The sequence below is a fragment of the Leptopilina boulardi genome, unplaced genomic scaffold (genome assembly GCF_019393585.1).
Source record: "Leptopilina boulardi isolate dan_hultmark-lab unplaced genomic scaffold, ZJU_Lbou_2.1 LbouV2_30, whole genome shotgun sequence".
NCBI lineage: Eukaryota > Metazoa > Arthropoda > Insecta > Hymenoptera > Figitidae > Leptopilina > Leptopilina boulardi.
In genome coordinates, this window is record NW_026137863.1 from 1,265,309 (window position 1) to 1,289,889 (window position 24,581).

The 24,581-nt window shown below is 24.4% G+C and overlaps 1 protein-coding gene across 3 annotated transcripts in view; it reads left to right on the forward strand.

The window, feature by feature from the left end:
- The window catches only part of LOC127282459 (thyrotroph embryonic factor), a 123,971-nt gene extending 103,917 nt beyond the window's left edge, over window positions 1–20,054 (forward strand). Inside the window, exons 2-6 of one of the 3 annotated variants that reach the window (XM_051306702.1) lie at window positions 11,369–11,514; window positions 15,656–15,896; window positions 16,991–17,094; window positions 17,720–17,857; window positions 18,858–20,052. In XM_051306702.1, coding sequence (XP_051162659.1) covers window positions 11,369–11,514; window positions 15,656–15,896; window positions 16,991–17,094; window positions 17,720–17,857; window positions 18,858–18,944 — 716 coding nt within the window. In that variant the 3' untranslated portion in view covers window positions 18,945–20,052. Of the gene's footprint in view, window positions 1–11,368; window positions 11,515–15,655; window positions 15,897–16,990; window positions 17,095–17,719; window positions 17,858–18,857 lie in introns of all 3 variants that reach the window. The other 2 variants (XM_051306700.1, XM_051306699.1) reach the window with 2 other exon arrangements.
- The last annotated feature ends 4,527 nt before the right edge of the window (window positions 20,055–24,581 follow it).

The following is a 24,581-nucleotide window of genomic DNA, read 5'->3' on the forward strand; positions in this document are numbered from 1 at the left end:
TAAAAAAAAATTAGTTTGCGGTTGTTTTGCAGTGAATTTATTTTTATGAGACAATCCATAAAAAAAGACGAGAGTGAGAGACCACTCGTCGACAAGAAAATGAATTATTATTCTTACATAGTCAAGTTTAAATTACTGCCAGTAAAGTTGAAATATTTTTTTTTCCACCTGTCAAACTAATATTCAAAACAATGATTGGAAAACTACTTTTAATCATTAATATATTCCTATATGTAAATAAAAGTATCATAAAAAAAACAATAATAACAAATAAAATAAAAAATTTTGAATGTAAAGAAATGAGAATTGTAAAAAAAATTAAATAAATAATAAATTGAATTGAAAAATTAAAATAGAAAAAACTCTCCTTAATTAACAATGAATAAGAATTAATATTTTTTTCTATTTCTTTTTTTTTTTTCAAAAAGACATGTCTCTTTGACGAGACGTCGATGAAATCGTAAAATGTGTAAAAATGTGAAAAACTTTAAAAGTATGAAGGACTGTGCGTCAGCTATATTTGCATTGCTAATTATAACATTTGTATTATACTTCGTATCACATATATTATACTCGGTGTGTAATAATTCACTTTATCGCAAAAATTATAGACTTAATTATAATTAAATATAGATTATGAGTCAAATCGTGTGAAAAGTTGATTCATTTTTTCCAAATAGTATCTATATATATATGTATAATATTATATATATATATATTTCCACTTTTATAATGGTGTGAACGGAAGAACGTTAAATTCACATTTTTCCCACTATATATAGTCATTATTTATTATATATTTATAGTACATATATATATATAAAGCGCGGTCGATTTAAAAATTCTTTTCTCATCATTATTTTTTTTCTGCTTCAACAAATATTTTTATGTTTCCTTAAAAAAAAAAAAAAATTTCCCTTCACTTTTCTTTTTACATTCTTTATCTTATTTTTTATAATTTTATTTTTTTTTTAATTAATTTTATATATATTTTTTTATATTTTCATTTTATTATTATTTATTATTATTTATTATTATTATTATTATTATTATTATATTTACTATTATTTTATATATTTTTATAAATTTTCTCTATTTGTTTATAAATAAAAATAATGTTTGTCAGTGTAAAAAATATTGACCACTATATAATTATAAATATATATATAGTGTGCGTGAAGAATTTAAAAAAAAAAAAAAAAAAAAAAGAAAGAAAAGAAAACTGGGTCAATGGGTAAAAAGGACAAGCATCGAAATTGTCGGAACATCTGAAAGACAGATATTACACACTTAACGAGAGAGTAAAATGACTCCGTTAGAAAAAAGAGGTGGGAGTTCCTAACGAAAGGGAAAACTCTTTCACTCTCATTTGTTACACGAGTACTTACGCCGATAGTATAGTGAAACTATCGTAAGCCATTTATGACGTGTCTTATGCATTTTTTTTTTTTTTATTTTTTTTTATATTACCAACCGCATAAATACATCTGATGTGAATGTAATTATTTCACACGCGGAAAAAATTATCAATTGTCGAATTTTTTTCACGAATTTTATATTAATCGAGAACTCTTATTTATTAATTAATTATTAATTATCATAATTATTATTATTACTATTTATTATTAATATTATCACTGTTATTATTATGATTATTATTATTATTATTATTGTTTATTATTAATATTATCACTGTTATTATTATTATTATTACTATTATTATTATTAATTTTTTTTTAAATAAAGCGATAGTTTTACAAAATGCGAAAATAAATTATAAATTAGTTGCGCATACGGTTATAAATTTTGCTGATTACATTTTAGAATAAAGTTATAGTTAATTAATTAGTATATTAAATTTAGAAATAAAATATTTTTGCATTGAATATTTATATGCGAATAAGCGGAAGAATTAATGCAATTTTAAATATATATTAGATATATATTTTTTTTTCCTCGATTTAAATGTAAATTAACTTCTATATATATATTTATATACAATAAGGCTTTTGCAATGAAACTTTCTTTAATTCGAATATTAATATACGAATTAAATCGTCTCTTGTTTCTTGAGCGATATTTTTACCGTGTTTACTTTTTTTTATGCTACTACCGAATGTTTCACTTTTTTTTCAAAACTTTATTTTTTGCCTCTTGAAATAATTTTTTTTTTTCAAAAAATTTTAATTAATAATTAAAATTATTTTTTATTACTAAAACAAAATTAAAAAAAAAGTTAAATAAATGTAAATAAACATAAATAATGAACATAATAAATAATATAACAATATAAAAAAAATAATAAATAAATTATTTGCATTTAAATTTATTGTTACAATTTTTTGACATGTAAAGAATTTATTGAAAATTGTCGAGTGTTTTTTTTTTTTTTTTTTTTATTATTTTTTTTCATCATCTTCTTGCACTTGCAACGAATGAAGGATGTCTCATTGCATAATAGCTATTATCATATATATTTTTATTTTCCAAGTATATATATATAATCTTCCTGAAGCGTTTTTCAACTCTCGCGCGCAAAAGCAACGGTAAATTTACAATGGCTGTTGTATTTATTTAAGTTTGCGTTATAAATGTTCTTTTGCCGCAGAATCAGCTTATTGAGAATCATTGAATGTGTTTAAAAAAAAAAAAAAAAAAAAAAAAAACCGCGTTCTCGAACAGTAGGAAATGATTCCCTGGAGGTTCGGAGGCTGCCAGTATATAGAGGAGCGGCCAAGGACGACTTCGTGCCTCACTGCGTTTTAACCCGTTATATCGTTATAATACTTGCGAGCTCGTATATAATTTTATATGATTATAACAAGTTTCATTTTCGACTCAAAAAAAAAAAAAAAATAAAATAAAGAAAGAAAAATGAAACTTTTCTTCATATAAAATTTTTTTAATACTAACAACAATAATAAATATAACAATAATAAAATAATAATAACAATAATAATAATAATAATAATAATACAAATTTATAATATATAATTAATGTAAATAATATATTATAAATAATAAGTAAATAAAAATAATAATATAAAAATTTATTATTTCGTTTCTAAGAGTACACGCAGAGAAATGATTTATTTGAACCAAATAAAATATATTTGAGTTAAATAAACGTATATTTGTCTCAGAGCCTACTAACTTATTTATTTGGCGTAAATAAAAGTTTTATTTGTCACAAATAATTTTTCTTTGCCTCAAATAAATTTTTTATTTCAATGAAATAAAATATATTTGCAACAAATAAATGAGTTAGTAGGCTCGGAGACAAATATACCATTTCTCTGAGTGTATAAACTGAAAAAAATTTATTTGATTTAAATAATCGTTTACTTGATTATTATCAACTAAATATTAACTTAAACCAAATAATTTTTATTTAAATCAATTAAATGGTATTTGCGTTTCAAATAGAAAAATTATTGGTTCAAATACAATTTATTTAATTCAATTATTTGGTTTGAAAATTTATTTGATACAAGTAAATATATTTATTTGTAGTCAAGTAATCGAGTATTTGAATCAAATAAATTTTTTTTTTTCCGTGTAAAATTGTAATTTATTGATATGAAAGATTTAAAAAAGGATGATAGTTTATTTTATATGAAAAAGAATATAAAAGTCGCATATATTGGGTTTTTTTTTATTCGATCTAGCAAAGAGTACGTCTAAACAGTGTGCTCACGTTCGTTGATTTGGATTTTCATATATATATATATACATGATGTGTCAGTTAAACAATGGCTCATAAAATTTGACTCGAGGATTTTAAAGTGTGATAAGATTTTGAGTTTCGTCGAACAATGAGATCTCTTTGCGAGCGAGAGATGATAACTATTGAGTGAGACGCGGAATAGAAATCACAAGTACAAACACATAAAGAGAGAGAGAGATGGAAATATACACAACAACGTCCTGCGGGCCCATAACTCTTTCCTGCTTTTTGCACCAAGGCGCTCACGAAGTGGTTTCAAGTTTAGATAAGGTCGATAAACGCAAAAGTTTACTTATATATATATATATATATATATAAACGCATATGCTTTCCTGACAACGAAAAATACTTGCTCATTCACTTTCTACGTAGGCGCGTGGCATGTCTACATGCTTTCCAATATAATCATTTTCTTTTTGCTCCTTAAAGGACATTTTTATCTAAATGAGAATTTTTATTTCACGCTTATTGAAATACTGATTTATTTTTTCTAGAATTTATACTTTTACTGATGAGAAGGAGATATGCAGAATTTCACAGACGAGATTTTATTTTAAGTAGAAAAAACCATGTATGCACTGAGAAAACTGTTTAGTCAGAGCAACCAAAATTTGGTTGGGCCAACAAAAAAATTTTGTTGGTATTTAAGCAACCAAACTATTTGTTTGAGTCAACCAAACAATTTAGTTGAATTTTTTTTGTTGGCATACCAAAAATGTTTGGTTAGCTCAACCAAATTTTTTTTGTTAGGTCAACAAAAATGTTTGGTTGATCAAACCAACAGTTTTTTTTGTAAAATTAAAAATTTTATTCTACCTTATCTCTTTTCTTTTTATCTTTTTTATTTATTTCATTATTTATTTATCAATTTAACATTGAATTTATATTTATCCAATTGAAATATTTATGGACTTTAAAAAATCTCACCTCCGCCTGGGTTCGAACCTCTGTTTTAAAACTGAAGGTCGGGAGCTCTGACCACTGGACTACCCATCCTTGTGAGAGATTTAAACTAACTGTTCTCTTAAGCTATGAGCTGAGAGCGAATCAAACTATTTGGTTGTTGCAATCAAATTTTGGTTAGGACAATAAACGATCATTTGGTTTCTTAGACCAAACTATTTTGTTGTGTTAACCAAATTATTTTGTTGTCGTAACTAAATTTTGGTTGGAATTTAAAAATGTTCAACCAAATAATTTTGCTGTCCTAACCAAATGTTTGGTTGAGATAACCCTACGACTTTGTTTCAGCCAACCAAAATTTGGTTACAAGAACCAAAATTACTTAACCAAACAATTTTGTTGCAAACACTAAATTTTTTTTCTCAGTGTGAACAGACAAATTTTACTTCAGATGTACTCTCTAAATCTGAATTAGTAAAAATGTTTACTAATTTAAATTAGTGACTAACTTTTTGCTTTAGAATTAGTTAAATTTTACTAATTGTTATAGTAAAAGTTACGAATATTCAGTAAAATTTTACTAATTCTAAAGCAAAATGTGAGTCACTAATTTAAATTAGTAAACATTTTTACTAATTCAGATTTAGAGAGTAGAAATGGCTGTATTTAACAGTCGAAATTATATTTTAAGTAGAAAAACTGTGTTTGGACAGACAAATTTTACTTTTAAGTAGAAAAATTTCTATTTGACAGACGAGATTTTACTTAAAATATCCTTGAAAATAGTGAGAAAATAAAAAAACTATGTTTTCGTTAATAGAATCTTATGGGTAAACCACTGACACTGTTACCAATCATTTGTCAAAAGGACAAGTGTGGCAAACCACATCACATGTAATAAGAAATGAGCAACAGTTGGAATTTATTGCTCGTAACTTATTATTCTTCTCGAAATGATAATTAAAAAAACTAAAAGTCGAATTTTAAATAATTGTAAAAATTTTCAAGATTTTTTAAAAATACTTTTTTTTATACATTTTATAATTGAAGAAATTTTCGTTGTTAAAATAAAAAAAAAATTTCGTCACAGTTTTAAATAATTGAAAACTGTGACGAAATTTTTTTTTGGAGGAAAATTGAATTTAAATTAATTATATAATATATTATCATGAATGTTATAATATGAAATGAGCATTATATATTGTATTGGATTCTAAAAACGGGTTGTGTAGCTCTCTTATTGAATCGAGACGTGGTCCTCAAGGATATGTGGGTATAGAATTGCATCAAGAGTGCCGTGCGAACCTAAGACGAAAATGAATCCCTCGTGACAAACCGATAATTTTTAATCTTACTCCTTTATGCGTCTAAAATCCTCTCTCTTTTCAAAAAAGAAACATTAATTTTTGTTTCCAAAAATGAATTGTTAAAAAATGTTTTAATATTTTTTTTTTGTTCCAATTTTTTCGTGACTAATTTTTTTTCTCTAAATTTTATCTTTACTTTTTTGATATTTTACGGCAAAAATTCTTTTTTAAAGGTTAATTAAGAACGCGCAATAATTATTGTTCTCGTCTGTATAATCCAGTAAATAATATATATTTTCAAATCCTTTTTTTTTGAGAAAAAAAATCCTAGATAATAACATTTTTTTGTAACAGAAAATTCTTTGTTTAAATTTGCATAAAGATGAAACGATGTTTTTAAAAAATGATGGGTCGCCTAAAATATTTATTGAAATATCCCTTTTTTTGCAGGGGAGTTCAGGTCAATACCATTTTTTTTTCTTCATGATAAATGAGTTGGAATGTGGCGGCTTTGTTTTTTTTTTTTTTTTGGAGGGAAGGAGGCGTAAAAAATAGTAATTTGGGGCACGTGCCCTAAAGGTATTTTTTTTTCTTTGAAAGATTTACAGGTAGAGTCGCGTGTTACGAAGTTACGTAACGAAAAAGAGACGATTCCGCGTAAGCGAAGGTCCCAATCATTAGGGCTTGTTTTGTTAGCCAGGAAGAAGGAAGAAACTGGTTTCTATATATATATATATACTGTTATGGGCGAAAATCGCGAAACGATCCTCTCTCTCTCTCTGGAGATACCAATCTTTAGTGTGATTCGTTTAACGAACCCTTTGTTATTCTTTTCCTTAGCGAGCACGCGCTTGATATTGGATGCGCCTAAAAATCTCCTTCTTTCCGCATTGTCTCAAAATGGAGAAAGTCAATTTATTATTATTTTTACAAAAAAAAAATATAATTGTAAATTTTTTTTATTTATTTTTTATTATTTTGATAAAAAAAATATTACATGCAATAATTAATTAAAGTATACTTATTTCTTTTTTATGGTTAAATAATAATAATAATAAAAATAATAATAAATATTTCCAAAATAGGATAGAAGTATTTTCATTATTAGAGAGATTCTAATTTTTATGCAATTTTTTCCAATTAAATTCTTCTCAGAATTGAGAGAATTTTTCCTCTTAAGAAGCTTCAAACCCATTGATATAACCTCAAAATTTGATATTATCATCGCAAATAAAACTATAAGAAATTTTTGTTTTCATATTTTATAAAACCTATTTTATCAATGATTAATCAAAGAATTAAAATTTCAAAAAAAAATTTACTTTTTGAAAAATCTAGTTGTATATTTAGTGTCGAAAGTAACAAAAAAATAAAAATGAAAAAAATAAATAAATGTGACGGACAATGCATTCGTGGCCGGAAGCGACTTCGTTAGAATTTCCGTCGAAGTGAGTCGAGGTCAAAACGGAAATTTGTAAAATGCGCTTTTGATGACGTTATATATATATAGAGTCCATTGTAATATGAAATATTTTTTAGTTCTACAACACAGAGCATCCTAACGAGTCCTTGAACACGATCATAAATTTTTTTCTATTCCCTTCTTTTTTTTCTCTTCATCATCATCATCATCATCATCATCGAAACAGAAAAAGAAGAAGTGAGCAATTTCGGATATAAACATTCTTTTTTAATCGACTAAAAATATCGTCTTAGGACAATTATTCACATTTTCAAGGAAAGATAACAAAAAAAATTTGTAACGCGTGCAATTTTTTTTTTCTTGAAATTAAATAATAGTTATTATTATTATACTAATTGTTTCGCGAAACATATGAAATTATTTTTATAGACAATTTTTTTTCATTTTTCTACAAAAAATATGGTTTGAATGAAAAAATGAAAAAAAAAATACATTTCTTATCAAAATTTAGGAAACAAATTTATGACATTTTGTATAAATTATAAATTTGCGAAAATTGAACAAAAAAAAAAAAAATTTGTCAAATTTTTTTACTTTACTGTAATGTCTATATAAACAAATTATGTTTCTGGAGATGAATAAAAGCTAAACAACTAAACAACGGACCAAGCTTGTCCGTTGTAATTTGGTTCAAGGCTGCATCTCTGATCGCTGCGGAACTAATCTCGTATTGTAAGAGAGGCCTGTATTCGCAAAATGGAGGGGAAAAATAATAACACTGGGGATCTAATTTAAATGGGTGGAAGAAGGGAAAAATTTTATGTATTAGAATCATCCCGCGCGACAAACGAGAGCTTCAAAAATATATAGAGCAAATAATAAGAAGAAAAGGATCAAAAAGTAATGGGTCAAAAAATAAAAAGTTTTCCTCTATGCCAAATGGTATAGTTTTAACAGGTTTTTTAAAAAATGAAAATATAAAAAATTACCGACCTAGAAATCTACATTACCGACTGATGGTAATTTTTTTAAATGAAGATATAAAAAATTACCGACATAGAAATCTTCATTACCGACTGATGGTAAAACAGTTTTCTGAAAAATAAAATATAAGAAATTACAGACATACAAATCTACCTTACCGAGTGATGGTAATTACCGACTGACAGTAAAACAGTTTTGAAAAATTTGATAAAATTTCCAACAAATTCTTTACCATCAGTCGATAAGGTAGATTTCTATGTCGGTAATTTTTTATCTTTTCATTTTTCAAAAAACCTATTGTACCATCAGTCGATAATGTAGATTTCTAGGTCGGTAATTTTTTATATCTTTATTTTCCAAAAAAAATTACCATCAGTCGATAATGTAGATTTCTAGGTCGGTGATTTTTTATCTTTTCATTTTTCAAAAAACCTGTTTTACTATCAGTCGGTAAGGTAGATTTATATGTAGGTGATTTTTATATTTTCATTTTTCGAAAAACTGTTTTACCATCAGTCGGTAAGGTAGATTTCTAGGTCGGTAATTTTTTATATTTTTATTTTTCAAAATTTTTTACCATCTTGTTAATTTGTTAACCATCTATGTATATAAATATTATAAATTATATTACTTATATATATATATTTATATTTATATATTTAAAAAAGAAAAATATTATATCGTACGAGGTCGTCATATGATCGTTGGAAAGGTCTTGGAGTCATAAACAGGCTGGTCACGTTTTCAAGTTTAATAAACAACGAATCTCTCTTTTTTTCTCCTCGCCCAGACTATGTATATATATATATATATATGTATTAGTGGGGCTTGTCTATTTTCCATTCAATTGTTGCCGGCATGAAAACTCTCAAGGTTGATCTCGCAATAAATATTGCGACTTCATGGAGTGGAAAAAGGCACTTCATTCACAAGAGACATCATTTTTTTACCTTCTGTCTTATATACGATTTCTTCTACGTATATTATATATATCTCTTATTATTCAGGTGAGAATATATACTGATTCTTTTTATTTTTTTTTTCTTCGAAAGTCCAATATCATGTTGAGGGTAAATTTCAATTTTTTTTTTGATTTCATATATGAAAAATTTGTTTAAATAATACCGCTATTCTGAACAACGAAGACCTTTTGAAGACATTATTCTTTTTTTTTACAATAATTCCGGTTACTCCATCGAATTCCTTTGTTGATTCGAATCGACTGGAGACATTTGATTTTCAAGGATTCGAAAGAAATATGTCATTGATTTGCCACTAGATCATCGATCAAGCATAACGGCACTAATATATATGTGTCATTAGAAGATCAAAATTCCTTCAACTTGAAAATTTTCTTCGCATTTTTTCTTGCTATTGTAATTTTCACCAAAGTCTTAACTCGAAAGTTGCCTACAAAAAATTTATTGTACACTTTTTGATTGGTCCAGCGGATGCTAAGCTAGGTTTTTTTTTTTAGTCATTTTCCACTAAAACTTCAGTAAAATAAAATATTACTAAATCAAATAGTAATAATTTACTAAAAATCCAATGAAATTTTCTACTAATTAAAATAATTGAACAAATTCTAATTGAAATTCAAAAAATTAGATTTTAGCTTAATGATTGACAAAAGTTGAAACAAAAGTAAATGAAATGAAAGATGAAAAGCAGACACAAGAAGGTCAAGAATGAGAATTACCTAGTTTCAACATCCTAAAATATATACATTTGTACTAACGATCCACTACCGGTCTGTTGTTATAAGTAACGATCGTCATTACCGTCATCATCATTATCATCATCATAATCATCATCGGTATCGTCAAATACATCATGTTTATTATTTTCTTTCGATCTCTAGGTAGACAACATATAGAATGGCATGACAAGCAGACTCTCACAACCTTGACAGTCGACCCGATCGCTCTCCTCGACTCGTTCATTTTTTTTTCTTCTTTCAAAACCGCACTATAAACACTACTAAAGTAAATCGTAGTTTTTGCAAAATTGCACTTTAAATAACTTTTTTTGAATAATTTTTGATTTTTTTTTTAAATTTTTATTCAACTGACTTTCCTACTTTAGCCATAATCAAATTTTTCTTAAAAAGAAATTTTATTTAACCGAATTATCTGTAGAATTTTGAAGAATTTTTAGACAAATGAGAATTAAATTTACTTAAAAATATTATCAAATGAAACAAGTATGGTTAAATAAAAATTTAGATAAAGATTTAAACAGAAATTTTGTTTGTCACTAGTAAATTAAAGTAAATTAAAAATGAAAAATCGTATATACTATTATCATTGAAGTTAATAAATTCATAATACAAAATAGCCTCTCTACTTGAAAAAAAGAGGAGAATAAAACAATCAACCGTCGTGTAATGAGGGAAAGTTCTGATTAATCGATTAATGTTTTGCTTCTCGTGGACAGTAAGTCATTGACGACAAAACATCTCACAGCAATAATAATTATACTTTATTCCACCTTTGACTTTTGAACCTTTTCTCTAATTTTTGCTCCCTCTCTCTCTTTTCTCCATATCTGACAGATGACAGATAGTGAGACGTTCTCCAGTCAGTGAAAAAAAAAAAAAATTAAAAAAAAAAAAAAGACCTATGCTATTTTTGGGCAAACATCATCAAGGCCACAACAGACCGTTGCCTCATATTCTCTCTTTTGTTCCTTTTATGTGATCCCTTTTCTTCCTCTTTGCTTTATTTTTTTCCTTTCTTTTTTTTTTAGACAATTTCGGCGCCTGCAAACGTTTGACCTCGACTCGACTTGTTCCGCGTTTATATTGCGACGAGAAAAAAAAAAAACCAAGAATCAAAAAAGGGAACAGATTTAGAATTGTTTTATGTGAGAATTTTGATTTAGTTTGTGCTTTCAAAAATTATTATCCACTACTCAAATTGAAAATTCCTCCAAATTTGCGATAAATTTTTCAAAATAAATCGAAATTTTTTTTTTATTTTTCCATTCGATAATTATATTTTAATAAATATTTTTTGTTTTCAGGAAAACAAGGCAAAGATGGACCCGATGAGAAGAAGGATGCTGACGGTGAACTTTGGGGTAACGTCGAAGCTCAAGCTGCTTTTCTTGGACCAAATCTTTGGGACAAAACACTACCCTATGATGCCGACCTGAAGGTATTAAATCATGTATGTACTCAAACGCGAGACGGTAAGCCCACCAAAAATGAACTCTGACTTGAATTTTGAATTTTTTACCAAAAAAAAAAAAAGAATAGAAAAAAAATTTGTTTTTAAAAAACAAAATTTTGTTTTGACAAAAAAAATCAAAAAAAAAAAGAAGACGAAAAAGATTTTTTTTGCACTGTGCACGAATCATCCACTAATCAAACCATGAATCATTATTCCCAAAATTACATATACAGAACTATAAAAAATAATAATTATAATAATTATTGTTATTATTATTATTATTATCACTCCCAGTGAGTATACTTTTTTGTAATCTATGCATTTTCTCGGAAATTCAAAATCTAAACATGACATCAAACCTGAGTGTATGTCTCAAACAATCAAAAACCTATTATTAAAATTAATATAAAACTTGACAAAACGTGAAAATCATTAAAGAATTTTCCTCATAGTCACGTTTTAGAATTTTTCCACAGTACCGTATGTAGAAATGAAATGAAATATTCGATTTTTATTTTATGTACTAAAAATAGAGAAACTTTTTTTTTTTAAATAATAAATTCATGGTTTTTTTAATTTGATTTTTAAGTTTCGGATCGCCAAAATTTTTTTTTCAATTCTATTTTTGTTTAAAAAACGAAAAAAAAGAATAAAAAATTTTTTTAGAGGGTCCGGAACATAAAAATCACCCTGTTTATATATAAATTAATTGTAAATAATTGCATGCTGATTTTGTTCAACACACAATAATTAGTTTAATTAATTTTGAACAGTGGAAACGAGTTTAATTATTTATTATTTCATATTTTTTAATTAACGCTGATAAACATTTTAAAAAAAATTATTTTATGGGGATTCGAACGCACGCCGCATAATTCAAAGCATCTAATTCAGATTTTAGCGCGCCTTAACGATTGTCACCAATGCATGTCCAAATTTTTTTTTAACTAATTAAGTTATTTTAACATTCCTAAATGCGGTTTGAAGCAAACCAAAACATTTTTTATTAATATTTAATTTATATTAATTATTTATTATATTATTGAATGTAAATTTCTTTATTTAATTAATTAAAGTAATTAATTTATTTATTTCTTTATTTATTATTAAATTAATATTAAATATATTTAATATTGTCAAATGTTTATTTGAATATTAAACATTTTGTCGAATAAGAAAGTTCAATATGAAATTTTTTTTTTGCCTCCTGATGGCAAAAGTTCATCGATCATCGTCCCGGGAAATCTGCATCTCTCTGATGCGTACTTGGAACGTCCAAACGTTCTCTTCCTGTAGTCATCGAAAACGGGAAATATAGTCGGAAACCCAAAGCAGTTTTGCGAGAACAAGTTTGCACAGTAACTTTCTCCGTCACGCCTTGACAAACGAGGAAGTTTGTCGAAGGTTTTTAAGACGTCGATTCTCTTTTCCTATATATATTAATTCTGTTTTTTTTTTCTTTCTATTTTCTTTGTAGTTTTTGCCAACATTTTTTTTTTAATTTTTATTTTATCATCACTTGGTTTAAAAAATCAAAAAACCAATTTCCCTTATCGATCATCAGAAACGGGAGTATAAATATATTTTTAAGGTTTGAACGAATTTATTATAACGGCCTTGCCACCTTTCGCTTTTGAGCTCGCGAACGATGTCTTATGGTAGACTCAACTTTCTCCCTCACATAGCAGTGATGTCAATATACACGCGACGTCATTGCTGCTTTCGAAATTTGTTTTTTGATAAAAGAAAAAAATTCTTGAAATTTTTTTTTCATTTTTTTTCTTGGCTTTTTTTTAGTTCTATATAGCATTTTTTTTTTTTTTTTTTTTCAATGAACGCGCAATTCGGGGATTAAAAATGTGAACACGAACGTACTTTCGCGTGAACGATGCAATATTCATGCACGAACCCCGTTTGGTGGGACGTGCAAACCGGAATTTTTTTTTTTTTTAGAAAGAAAAGAAAAAACAATGATAATTATTTTTGTATAAACTTGGGCGAAAGTTGTGCAGTGAATTTCACGTTTATATTTTAATTTTCATACGAATTAATGGAAAAATTAATCCATTAATTGTAAAGTATTTAAATATTAAGTTTCTGTACCCAGAGAAAAATTTTATTTGAACCAAATATAATATATTTGAGTTAAATAAACTTATATTTGTCTCACAGCCCACTAGCCTATTTATTTAGCATAAATAATTTTTTTATTTAAATCAAATGAATATTTATTTAAATCAAATAAAAATTTATTTAAATCAAATAAAAATTTATTTGAATCAAATAAATATTTGAGACAAATTTATAATTTCCCCGGATGAGGAAAAAAGTACACTTTTTCCAGGAAATTGAAAATAATTTCTTCGTGTAATTATTAATAATTAATATAAATATTAAAATGCTCCTTTTTCTCGTGATATTCATAATGATCATGTGACGAACCTTGATTTCTCATTGACTCCAACATACCCTTCCCTCTCGACCTTGACTTTTTTTTTTGCCGATAACGATTATAAGCGATAGAAAATCGTTTCCACTGTCCAATAAACACATTGATTAAAACGTCATTCATTAGAATTAGACTTTGTTCTTACAATAAATCTCTCAAAAAAAAAAAGTTGCTTCAATCATCGTCTTTTCATTATTAAAATGAAATAATGATAATAATAAGCTTGTAAATTTCTTTTTTAGCTTTAAAATTTTTTTATTTTGTACAATTAGAAAATAGTAATTAGTCTCATTCAATGTTTGTTTTAATATATATAGTTTTACTATAATAATATGCATAATTAGATTGATTTTTGATAATTATCATTTTAATTAGATTACACTGAAAAAAAAATTTATTTGATTTAAATACTCGACTATTATTAAATAAATATTTACTTGAATCAAATAATTTTTATTTTAATTAAAAAAAATTTTATTTGAACCAATAATTTCTGTATTTTAAACAAATAACATATCTTAGATAAAAATTATTTGATACAAAGAAATATTTATATGTTACAAGTAAATATTTATTTGATACAAATAAATTTTTTTTTATAATATTCAAGTAAACGATTATTTGAATCAAATAAATTTTTTTTTTCAGTGTACATTTTTGATTAATAAAGGGAGATTTTTTTTATTATTTTTTGAGAAAAAAATTGATTTTTAAAAATGAATTGATTTTGTAGATGTAAATAGTTTTTGAAAATTATTATTTCATTAATATTTAGTAGTTTAAATTAATTAGCTATTTCCTGTATATAATAGAAGTGATCTTTTTATAGATTTTTTTTTATAGACAAAAAAATTTTTGTTTTATAATTAGATCATATTTTTCATAACTAGTTAGATTTTTTTTTTAAAGAAATTTTAGATTATATTAATTTGAAATTAGTTTAGAATTAATTTAGAATTCGACTTTTTTTCAAATTTTTTTTTTCACTTTTTTCCGAATTTTTTCTCTCTAAATAAAACATTTAAGTTACAAATTTAAATTGATTTCCTATAGAAAACAATATACAAAAAGTTTGAATTTTAGTTCTGTGTGTTTGATTTTGTTTTTCACATTGAAAAAAAAAAAATGTTATACGGCACGACATGTTACAAGAAAATAAAATAATAATTTATTTTTAAACTAACTTGAAACTAACATTATTCTCCTTTTTTTTTTTTTTTTTTTTTTTATTTTCTATCAACTTTTTTTCAATTACTCAAAGAACCTCGAAAAATAATTGGAGAGAAAATATCTGATTTCATGTAAGAACTATTTTTTTTATTTTTTAAAAAATCAGTAATTAATTTATTATTAGATTAATATAAATTACTAGTAAATTAATTATAAAATTATTTTATATTAAATTAATTATTTCGAAATTTTATTTAAAATTATTATTGATTTATTTTAATTAATTATTAAATTTTCCCCTTTATTTATCGTGATTTTCTCTCTCGAGATTTTTGTTAAAAAAGAAAGAATTAATTTTTTTTTAATTAACAAAAATAGAAAATATCCTCGTGTTTATTTTTTCTTGCGTAATGTTTTTTTTTTGAAAGCATAAACTTTTTTGAATTTGTTATTTATATATTTAATGGAGAATCTTTGGTATATAAAATTTTGATTTTTTTTCTCAATTACTTAATATAGTACGTGGACCTGGATGAATTTTTGTCTGAAAATGGAATCCCGGTGGACGGAGGAGTGGCTGGTGGTGGGCAGGGTACAATGCAGGGAGGTCAACTTCACAAGATCAATGGAAATGATGTTACCGGTCATCAGGGACCAGCAGGTCTTCATCTGGAGCCAATAACAAAACGCGAGAGATCACCATCGCCTAGCGAATGCTGTTCACCAGACACCTTGAACCCGCCATCACCGGCAGACTCCAGTGAGTCGATATTCACATCTCTCTCTCTCTCTCTCTTTCTCTCGCGTTAATCCTGATGATGATGCTGATGATTCAAAGACCCTCGCCCCACAATATCGATCCTGATTTTATTTTTTTTTAATAATAATAATAATATTAGTTTTTTGTTTCTTTGAACAAAAAAAAATATTTTATTTCTTTTCGTTTCAAAAAATTTGTTTTTATCTTTTTTAAATAGGGAATTTTATTATTTTTTTAATTGAAAAAAAAACTTTTTTTATTCAGTCAGTTTTAATTTTTTGTTTGTATATTTTTAATTTTATTTGTTCCAATTTTTGGTTCATTTTTTATTTTTTTTATTAATATTTAATTATTATTATTTAATTTAAATTTATTTATTGTCATTAATTGAGCTGCTGGATCAAAGAAGGGCACATAACTAATGTAATTCAAATGGGTTATATGCCCTTCTTTGATCCGACAGCTCAATTTTTATTATTATTAAATATTATTGATTGTTAATTAATAATTAATAATTTTAATTATTATTAATGAGTTATAACTTTTTTATTGATATTAAGATTATTATTAAAGTTAATAATTAACTATTATAATTAATTTAATTAAGATTAGTATAATTATTTTCAATTATTTTCATACCTGTTTTTCAATAATTGAATTAATCATTCAATAGTAATTTAAATAATTACTTTTGTTTTTTCTTTGATAATTTATTTTTTTGTTCTATTAATTTTTGTTGTATTAATTTTTTTGTTTTATTAATTTTTTGGTTTTATTAATTTTTTGGTTTTATTAATTTTTTTTGTTTTATTATATATTTTTTTTATTAATTTTTTTTGTTTGATTATATATTTTTTTTATTAATTTATTTTTCATTTAACGAAAAAAAAATGAAATATTTTTTTAGAAAAAAATCAAAGAATCTTTGAATAATCAGGATCAATGTCGGACACGGTGAGAGCGTAGTAGACAATTTTTTTTTTTCTTTTTTTTAATTACTTCCAATAGTAACTAATGTAGTCGTTTAAAATTCCCCAATTGAGAATTAGAATCCGTGGATTCGTCACGAATACAATATGGCTTGTCTCTTGTAGCGCTCTCGATGGCGTCATCGGGGCGAGATTTCGATCCCCGGACTCGCGCCTTCTCCGACGAAGAACTCAAGCCCCAGCCGATGATCAAGAAATCCCGAAAGCAGGTGAGGCTATTATTTTATGTTTCATTTCTCAAAAAACAACAATTTTTCTCTTTATTTCATTTATTTAAATCTGATCTAATTTTATTTTTTCAAATTATTTTTACTTTTTTTTTTATTTTTAAATTATTCTTCTTAATTTAAAACTAATTAAGAAAAATAATTTAAAAACTCAATTTTCTCACTTAATTTTCTTATTCAGTTAATAAATTAATTAATTTTTCCTAATTTATTATAATAATTATAATTGATTTTCTCAATTCTCATTGTAATAATATAATTTTTAATTATTTAATTTTCCTTTTTATTTATTAAAATTCTTTCTTTTGGAAAGAATTAAGGTTAATTAAGAACAAAAAAAAATATCATTCATCAATCATATTCGTGCACTTCGATTTGTATATTAATAATTCTTATTTTTCAATAAGAGAAAATTAATGGAAAAATATGTACATTAAAAAAAAAAAAAAAAAAAATGTGACAAATGTGTCACAATTTTTTAATACAGTAGATTTTCAAGTCAGAAACATGAAAAGAGGCTTAATTAGAGAATTATCTTCCATTAATAATAGAAATAACTATTTTTTATTGATTGATATTAATTTTTTTTTTTGGGAAATATTTTCAGTTTGTTCCTGATGATTTGAAGGATGACAAATATTGGGCGCGTCGTAGGAAGAATAATATGGCAGCAAAACGTTCAAGGGATGCGAGACGAATGAAGGAGAATCAAATAGCTCTTCGAGCAGGATTCCTCGAAAAAGAGGTAATTTTTCCTCATTTTTAATAAACTAATTGGAAAATTCATTTTTGTTCCTTTATTTATTTTTCATTTATTTAGAGAAATTTTAATTATCTAATTTTCATTTTTCTTTATTAAAAATTTTAATTTATATTATAATCAATTTTTAATTTTATTCAATTTTAAATTAAAATCAAAATTTTAAATTAATTTAATACAATTTTAAATAAAATTTTCATTAATTAAAAAATTAATTTAAAATTCATAAATTAATGTAATTTTTTTAAATATAATTTTGAGAAACTAAAATTTAGAAATTCAATTAAACTTGGAATTTATTAATGTGATAAAAAAAAATATAAAGAAATATTGAAAAAAAATTGTAATGTTCCTTATAGGCTTGAAATTATCAGACAACTTTAGTTTTTTTTACTTTTTTTTCTATATAATCTTACTGGAAGCATTTTTTTTAATATTCAAAAACTCTTTAACGAGATAAACTTGCGGTGGAAAAACGAAAAGAAAAAATATATGTCTAGTAAACGAGACAGAAACATGACTATTTGTAATTCTCTGATAACTTGGGTGTGGCAAGATTTCCCATTTTATTTTTCCTTTTCATCTCATATACTTGTCTTCCACTTTTAATTTTACAATCTCAACTCATAATTCTTTCAACATTGAAAATTACTTTCCGTTCGCAATTTCTCTCCTCAAAGAAAATTTATTTCAAACTAAAAACTGTAAATCGTTAATTTATCAGATAAATAATAATCGAAAAAAACTAATAATATAAAATTTTCTTTCCCAGAAAAAAGAAAAGGAAAATTTGTATTTTCATTTAAAAAAAATTTTTTTTCGTCTAAAATTACTAAAAATATTATATATTTTTAATACAAAAACGAAAAAAAAATTTGTCTTTATTTTATTAAATAAAAAAAAAATATATTGTTTTTTCATAACAGTATTTTTAAAAAAAAATCGATTTTATTGTTTTTCAATTAATGTTTCGATTTTCTTGCAGAACATGGGCCTACGACAGGAGTTGGACCGGATAAAGAACGAGAACATGTTACTTCGTGATAAGCTCAGTAAATACACGGACGTCTAACCGGGAGAGTATTTTTCTGCTCTTTGCTCTTCGTCGACTCTTTCTCGCCGCACTTGTAGTCATTTTACGAAAGTCATGACCGCGTCGTAGAAAAAAAAATTCAAACACACACACATACAAAAAAAATGAATTTTTTTTTCTTTTTTTTTTAATAAGAAAAGGAGAAAAATTATCAAAAAAAAAAAGAAGAATCGTTACCTATTCCACACACAAAACCAAAGGAAGCTTATTTTGAAAATAAAAAAAAAAGCAACACAGAATTTTCGACAAAAAAAAAAAAAAAGAAAATTTTTCACAAAGATGAAAAAAAGAAGAAAAAGTTTCGAATGAATCAAGGTGCAGAATTGGAATTAGAGAAAAAGAGGCGGACGACGAGGAAGATTTGGAAGATAATGAAAGGAGAGAAAGGGAAAAAGAAAAAAAAGCAGTGCCCTCAATTTTTACTTCCTTTTTTTTTTTTGGCAATATCTTTATCTCTGTCGTCTTCCTCTTTCCCAAATCCTTTTCTCCTCTCCCGTTCCCTAAATTTTTTTTTCCCTGACACAAAACATTATTTTGTCCCTCCTTTCATCACTTGTACATAGTTATATGTATAGTTAGATTATATATAAATATAAATAATATCGATATATCCTTACAGTATGAACAATACTAGACAGAGAAAAAGATATATTGTTTTAATTGTAAAATTTGCGCGCCTACGAGAGACAATTTCATTGCGCGTATTTACAGAGACATAGAATCCTATTAATAGGTATATTATATATATATACACATAAACAAAAAAATCAACAACTCAAGAGCAAAAAGACCCGCGTGTATAACAATCTCGCATATAAACATCTCTATTTACAAATTTAAAAAACTCAAATTTTTTTAATTAGCCCCCCAATAGGCTCGAAGCGATAAAAAGAATCAAATTAAGAAAAAATTAAAAAAAAAAAATTAAAAGAAAATTTAAATTAACTGTATCTAATTTCAAAATTTGCTATTAAAAATTTAATTAAAATTTTATTGAAATGTTTATAATTTTAATTATAAAAAAAAAATTTAATAAGTTATTAACAATTCAAAATTCAAATTTTGACAATACTTTGAATTAAAAGTAAATAATTTGAATTAAAATTTGACAAGTAATTTAAATTCAAATTTGACAAAATATTTAATTTAAATTATAGGCAAATTTTAATTTAAATTATAGGCAAACTTTAATTTAAATTATTGTCAAATTTTAATTTAAATTAAAGTTTTAACAAAAAAAAAAAGTTTAATATATTAAAATATTAAAAATTTTATTAAATGTTTAACATAATTAAAATTAAAAAATTAAATATTTATAATCAAAATTGGAAAAAATATGTGTCATTAAAACTTATTTCTTTTTTAATCAATAAATTTACACACGTACTTTTCACGGTGCTAAGAAATAATAAATTACAACGAGAAATTAAACATTATTTTTTAATTTTGTATAACAAGTTGAAAATTTTCCTACTTTAATTAAAATTAATAAATAGAATTGAAAATTAAACAAAATAGATTTTAAAAAAAGAATTCCTTTAACAACTTAATTTTGTCGAGCCTTTGAAAAACACAATTTGAGATGTTGAAATTTTTTTTTTGTGAAAAAAATGTGATTAATCGCGTTTGAATTGGTGACTACTAATTGCCTATATATTTATAGGCGATAATAATTAAGAATTTGTCAAAGTTTGTTATCCGCATACGAATATTATCTCTCTCTTTCTTACTTTCGTTTCGTTTCGTTTTTTTTTTTTTAATTATTTATTTATTTTCTTTGTCTCTCAATTTAATTGTTATCGGTAAAAAAAAATCGCATGGCTTTTTTTTATTTATAATCACAATGCACTGCCAAATTTAAAAGAAAAAAAAGCCAATAAAAAGTGTACTACACTTTTTCAAAAAAAAAAAAAAATGAGATAGTTTTAGAGATTTAATTTATTCAAGTGCAATTTAGTTTCTTCGCTATTTTATGCAAAAAGAATGTGCAATTTTTTTTTTATGAGAAATTTTAAGGAAAAAAAAATTTATAAACTTTTGTTTGAGAAATTCTATTTAAAAAATATTGATTAGTGGAAAAAATTTTATTTTCTAAAAATATTTTTTAATTTTTATAATAGAAATTTGTAACAGAAATTTTAGAAGAATTTTGTTGAGTTTGTTTTAGAATTTTTCGAAAAGATTACTTTCTTTTTTTTGAAAATTTTAATGACTAGGATCAAAGTGAATTTAAATTAAGAAATTTAATTTACAATTGTTTAAAAATTAATATAAATTTTTATTTAAATATATTTAAATTTTTTTAAAATAGTTTTTCTTTTAAAGAAAAACTGCCAAAAAATTCGTACTTGAATTTTAGTATTTACGATACGATATTGTTAAAAACTTGTCTTTTAGAATACGCGACCATATTTACATTCATTATATTATATTTATTGCATGTGGCACAATTTTAAAAGTAAGTTTTTTTTTAATTTTAGCATTTTTTTTTTTTTTGTAAACTCATCGCTTTATTTAGTATTTACTCAATAACAATAATTTTTAAAAAATGTAAAAAAATGTTGTTATTTTAACTAATCATTTGTATAAGTTGAAAACGAAAGTACAAGAGAGAGATAGAAAGAGAGAGAGAGAGAAAAGCACAATGTGTAGTTTGAGAGAGAGCCTGTTTTCTGATTGTTAAAACTAAACTAAAACGAAAAAAAATAAAAGACGAGAAATAAAGTGCAAAATTCCTGAGAAAGAAACGATGTGTTTTCTGTCGTGAAAAAAAAATTATTTCCTTATACGTCTTTTGAGAATTGTTACATATGATTAAATAAAATTTATCCCACGTGGTGATGGTAACATAATAACGATTCTCATTATTTTAATTCAATAATAAAAGAATTCAAGTACTTCTTAGTCTTTAGTGAAGAATACGTGAGATATATTTTTTTTTTCGACAGAAAACCTTATCTCAATAGGACAAGAAAATGGAAAATTATTTTCAAAAAATAGAAGAAGAATGCGTTTAACCATCTCTATATAATATTAATAAAAATCAATTCTCAAGACTCATTGAAAAAAAAAAAAAAACTGTCTAAAGATATTAATGGCTGCGAATCAAGAATAAAATTAAATTATAAACATCGTTTTTTCAACGCAAGACCACACACACAAAGGGTCTTTCTCATTCTTTAAGTTTTTAGATGTTTATTTTGTTCTATAGATGAGTAAAAAGAAAACCTGAAGTCGAAATGAAACAAAAAATCATGTAGTGTGTTGATCAAGTTGTCATGTTTTTTTTTATGATTATTTTTTTTTTTAATCGTTAGCTGTAGTAGAGAAATGGTTCAAAATATTTTTTTCTCTTTTTTTTCTGTAGAGAATTATAATCTTTTTAATCCCACATTGGAGAAAAATAAAAAAAAAATTCATTTTTTCTAAATGAAAATTTTTCTAAATAATGAAAAATTTTTCAATTAAAAAAAAACGAATATAATTTAAAAACAAATGTTTAGTAAAAAGAAAATATTGTAATGAATTTTTGAACTATCGTAAAAATGTCGTAGCGCCTGAGATTCGGCAAAAAAAAAAAAAAAACAAAAAAAAACATCGTTTTTGTTGAAAAAAAATCTTGTATTTTCTAAATGATCCTATTTTTCCACCAAAGAGCAAAATCAAATTTTATAAATCTTTGATGGATCAAACTTTTTGAACTTGAAGTTCACAAAAAAGGGGATTAAATATATCTATTGCGCCTTTGCTCATTTAATCGCGTTTTTTTTTTTTTTTTTTTGTTTTTTTTATATATATATATATATTTTCATCGTTACCATTTTTAGCTTTCGATGCGCCCACATTTGTATACGTTTTTTGATCTTCGCTTATAGAAATTAGTAAAATTTTTATTATTTCTTTTTTTTAATTAATCCGCTGTATGTTCGCGCGTCAAATAATTAGGTGGTCCAGCAAGAATAAAATTTTCGAAATATTTTGTAATATATAATTCAAAAATTCGAAAATGCGCCACTAAAATGCGAAATCCGTGCAAATTTTTAGTTGCTGAATCTCTTTAGATTTAAATTATTTACGTCGTCAAGTAAAATTTGTATATTTAATATTTGAAAAGAAAAAAAAATTATTCATCGTTATAAATTTTCCAAGGAAAAAAAAAGCGACAAATACATCGAAATTCGTATTTTTCATTTACAATTTTTCAGAATAATACATTCATGATGATAAATAAAGTGAATAATCATGAGTGCGCCGATTTTCATTAATAAGTAAAACGTTAAATCGAATTTTCAAAAAAGATGTAAATATAGTCAATGCTTATTTCTGTTTTGAGATATTAAAAAAAAAAACAAAAAAAAACAAAAAAAAAAATTAAAAAAAAGATGCGCGGTTAATTATTTTAGCACGATTGGACAATAGCGAGTAAATGGAGAGAAAAAAAATGTATTAGAAAATTTATAGAAGTAGCGGAAATTAATAGCCGCTCACAGGATTTAATTGACAAAAAAAAAAATGAAAATATCTTTGTAAATTAACGCATTGAGCCATAGATTGTATGAAACTAAAAAAAAAATAATGGAAGCTTCAGACGATGCCGTCACTGACGTATGTCATCCGATCCACACACAAAAAAAAAGATAATGAAAACACAATTAAAAAAAAAAAAAAAAAAAAAAAAAACGATGTGAAAATGACCATCATCAGCATGAAAAATCTAGTGTAACACATTTCGAGAAATATATGTATTTGTTATTGTTTTAATTGAATACTTTGATTTTTTTCATTTCCCCACACTTTTCTTTTTTTTTATCCATTAAATTTCAAAACAAAAAAGAAAAACGTTTTAAAATATTAAATATTTATAAACTAATTCTTATAGTGGAGAATTTAAATTATAAATTTCAATATTTCTGAAAACAATAGTATAAAGTATAAATTAATTATGAATAAAATATAATTTGAATACACAATAAACTTAAAATTAATCTACATACCATTGTATTTTTCAGAAATATTAAAAATCTAATTTTAAATTCTCTGTCAAAATATCTCAGAATATGGAAATAAATTAAATAACCCGAAAATTGTACTTATTCGAAAAGTTCAGAGTAAAAAAAAAAAATAAAACAGCTGCGATTTAAACGATCGCAATGCTGAATAATAAAATTTACAAAAAAAAATAACCGAAAAATTTGCTATAACAGATAAAATAATAAAAAAAAATTTGTAATTTAAATTCAATTTGAAATTCTAAATATTCTCTTCTCAAATAGTTAACATTTTGTGTAATTTAAATATCAATTTACTCTAAAAATATCAATAACAAAAAATAAATATAAAATTAATTAAAATATTAACTAATTTGAATAGAGATAATAGAATTGAAACATTAATAAAATTTTAATATGATAAATTACACATTCCTGAAAAAATAAATTATTAACTTCAATTAAAAAGAAATATTATTGCTCACCACGTTGATTCATCTGAAAATAATTATCGATTGAACAAAACATTCACAAAACACTTAGATATAACATACACAAAACATTTACAAAACATACACAAAACATTAAAATAGTGACAACATAGTGACAAAAGAAATAAAATAGTAAA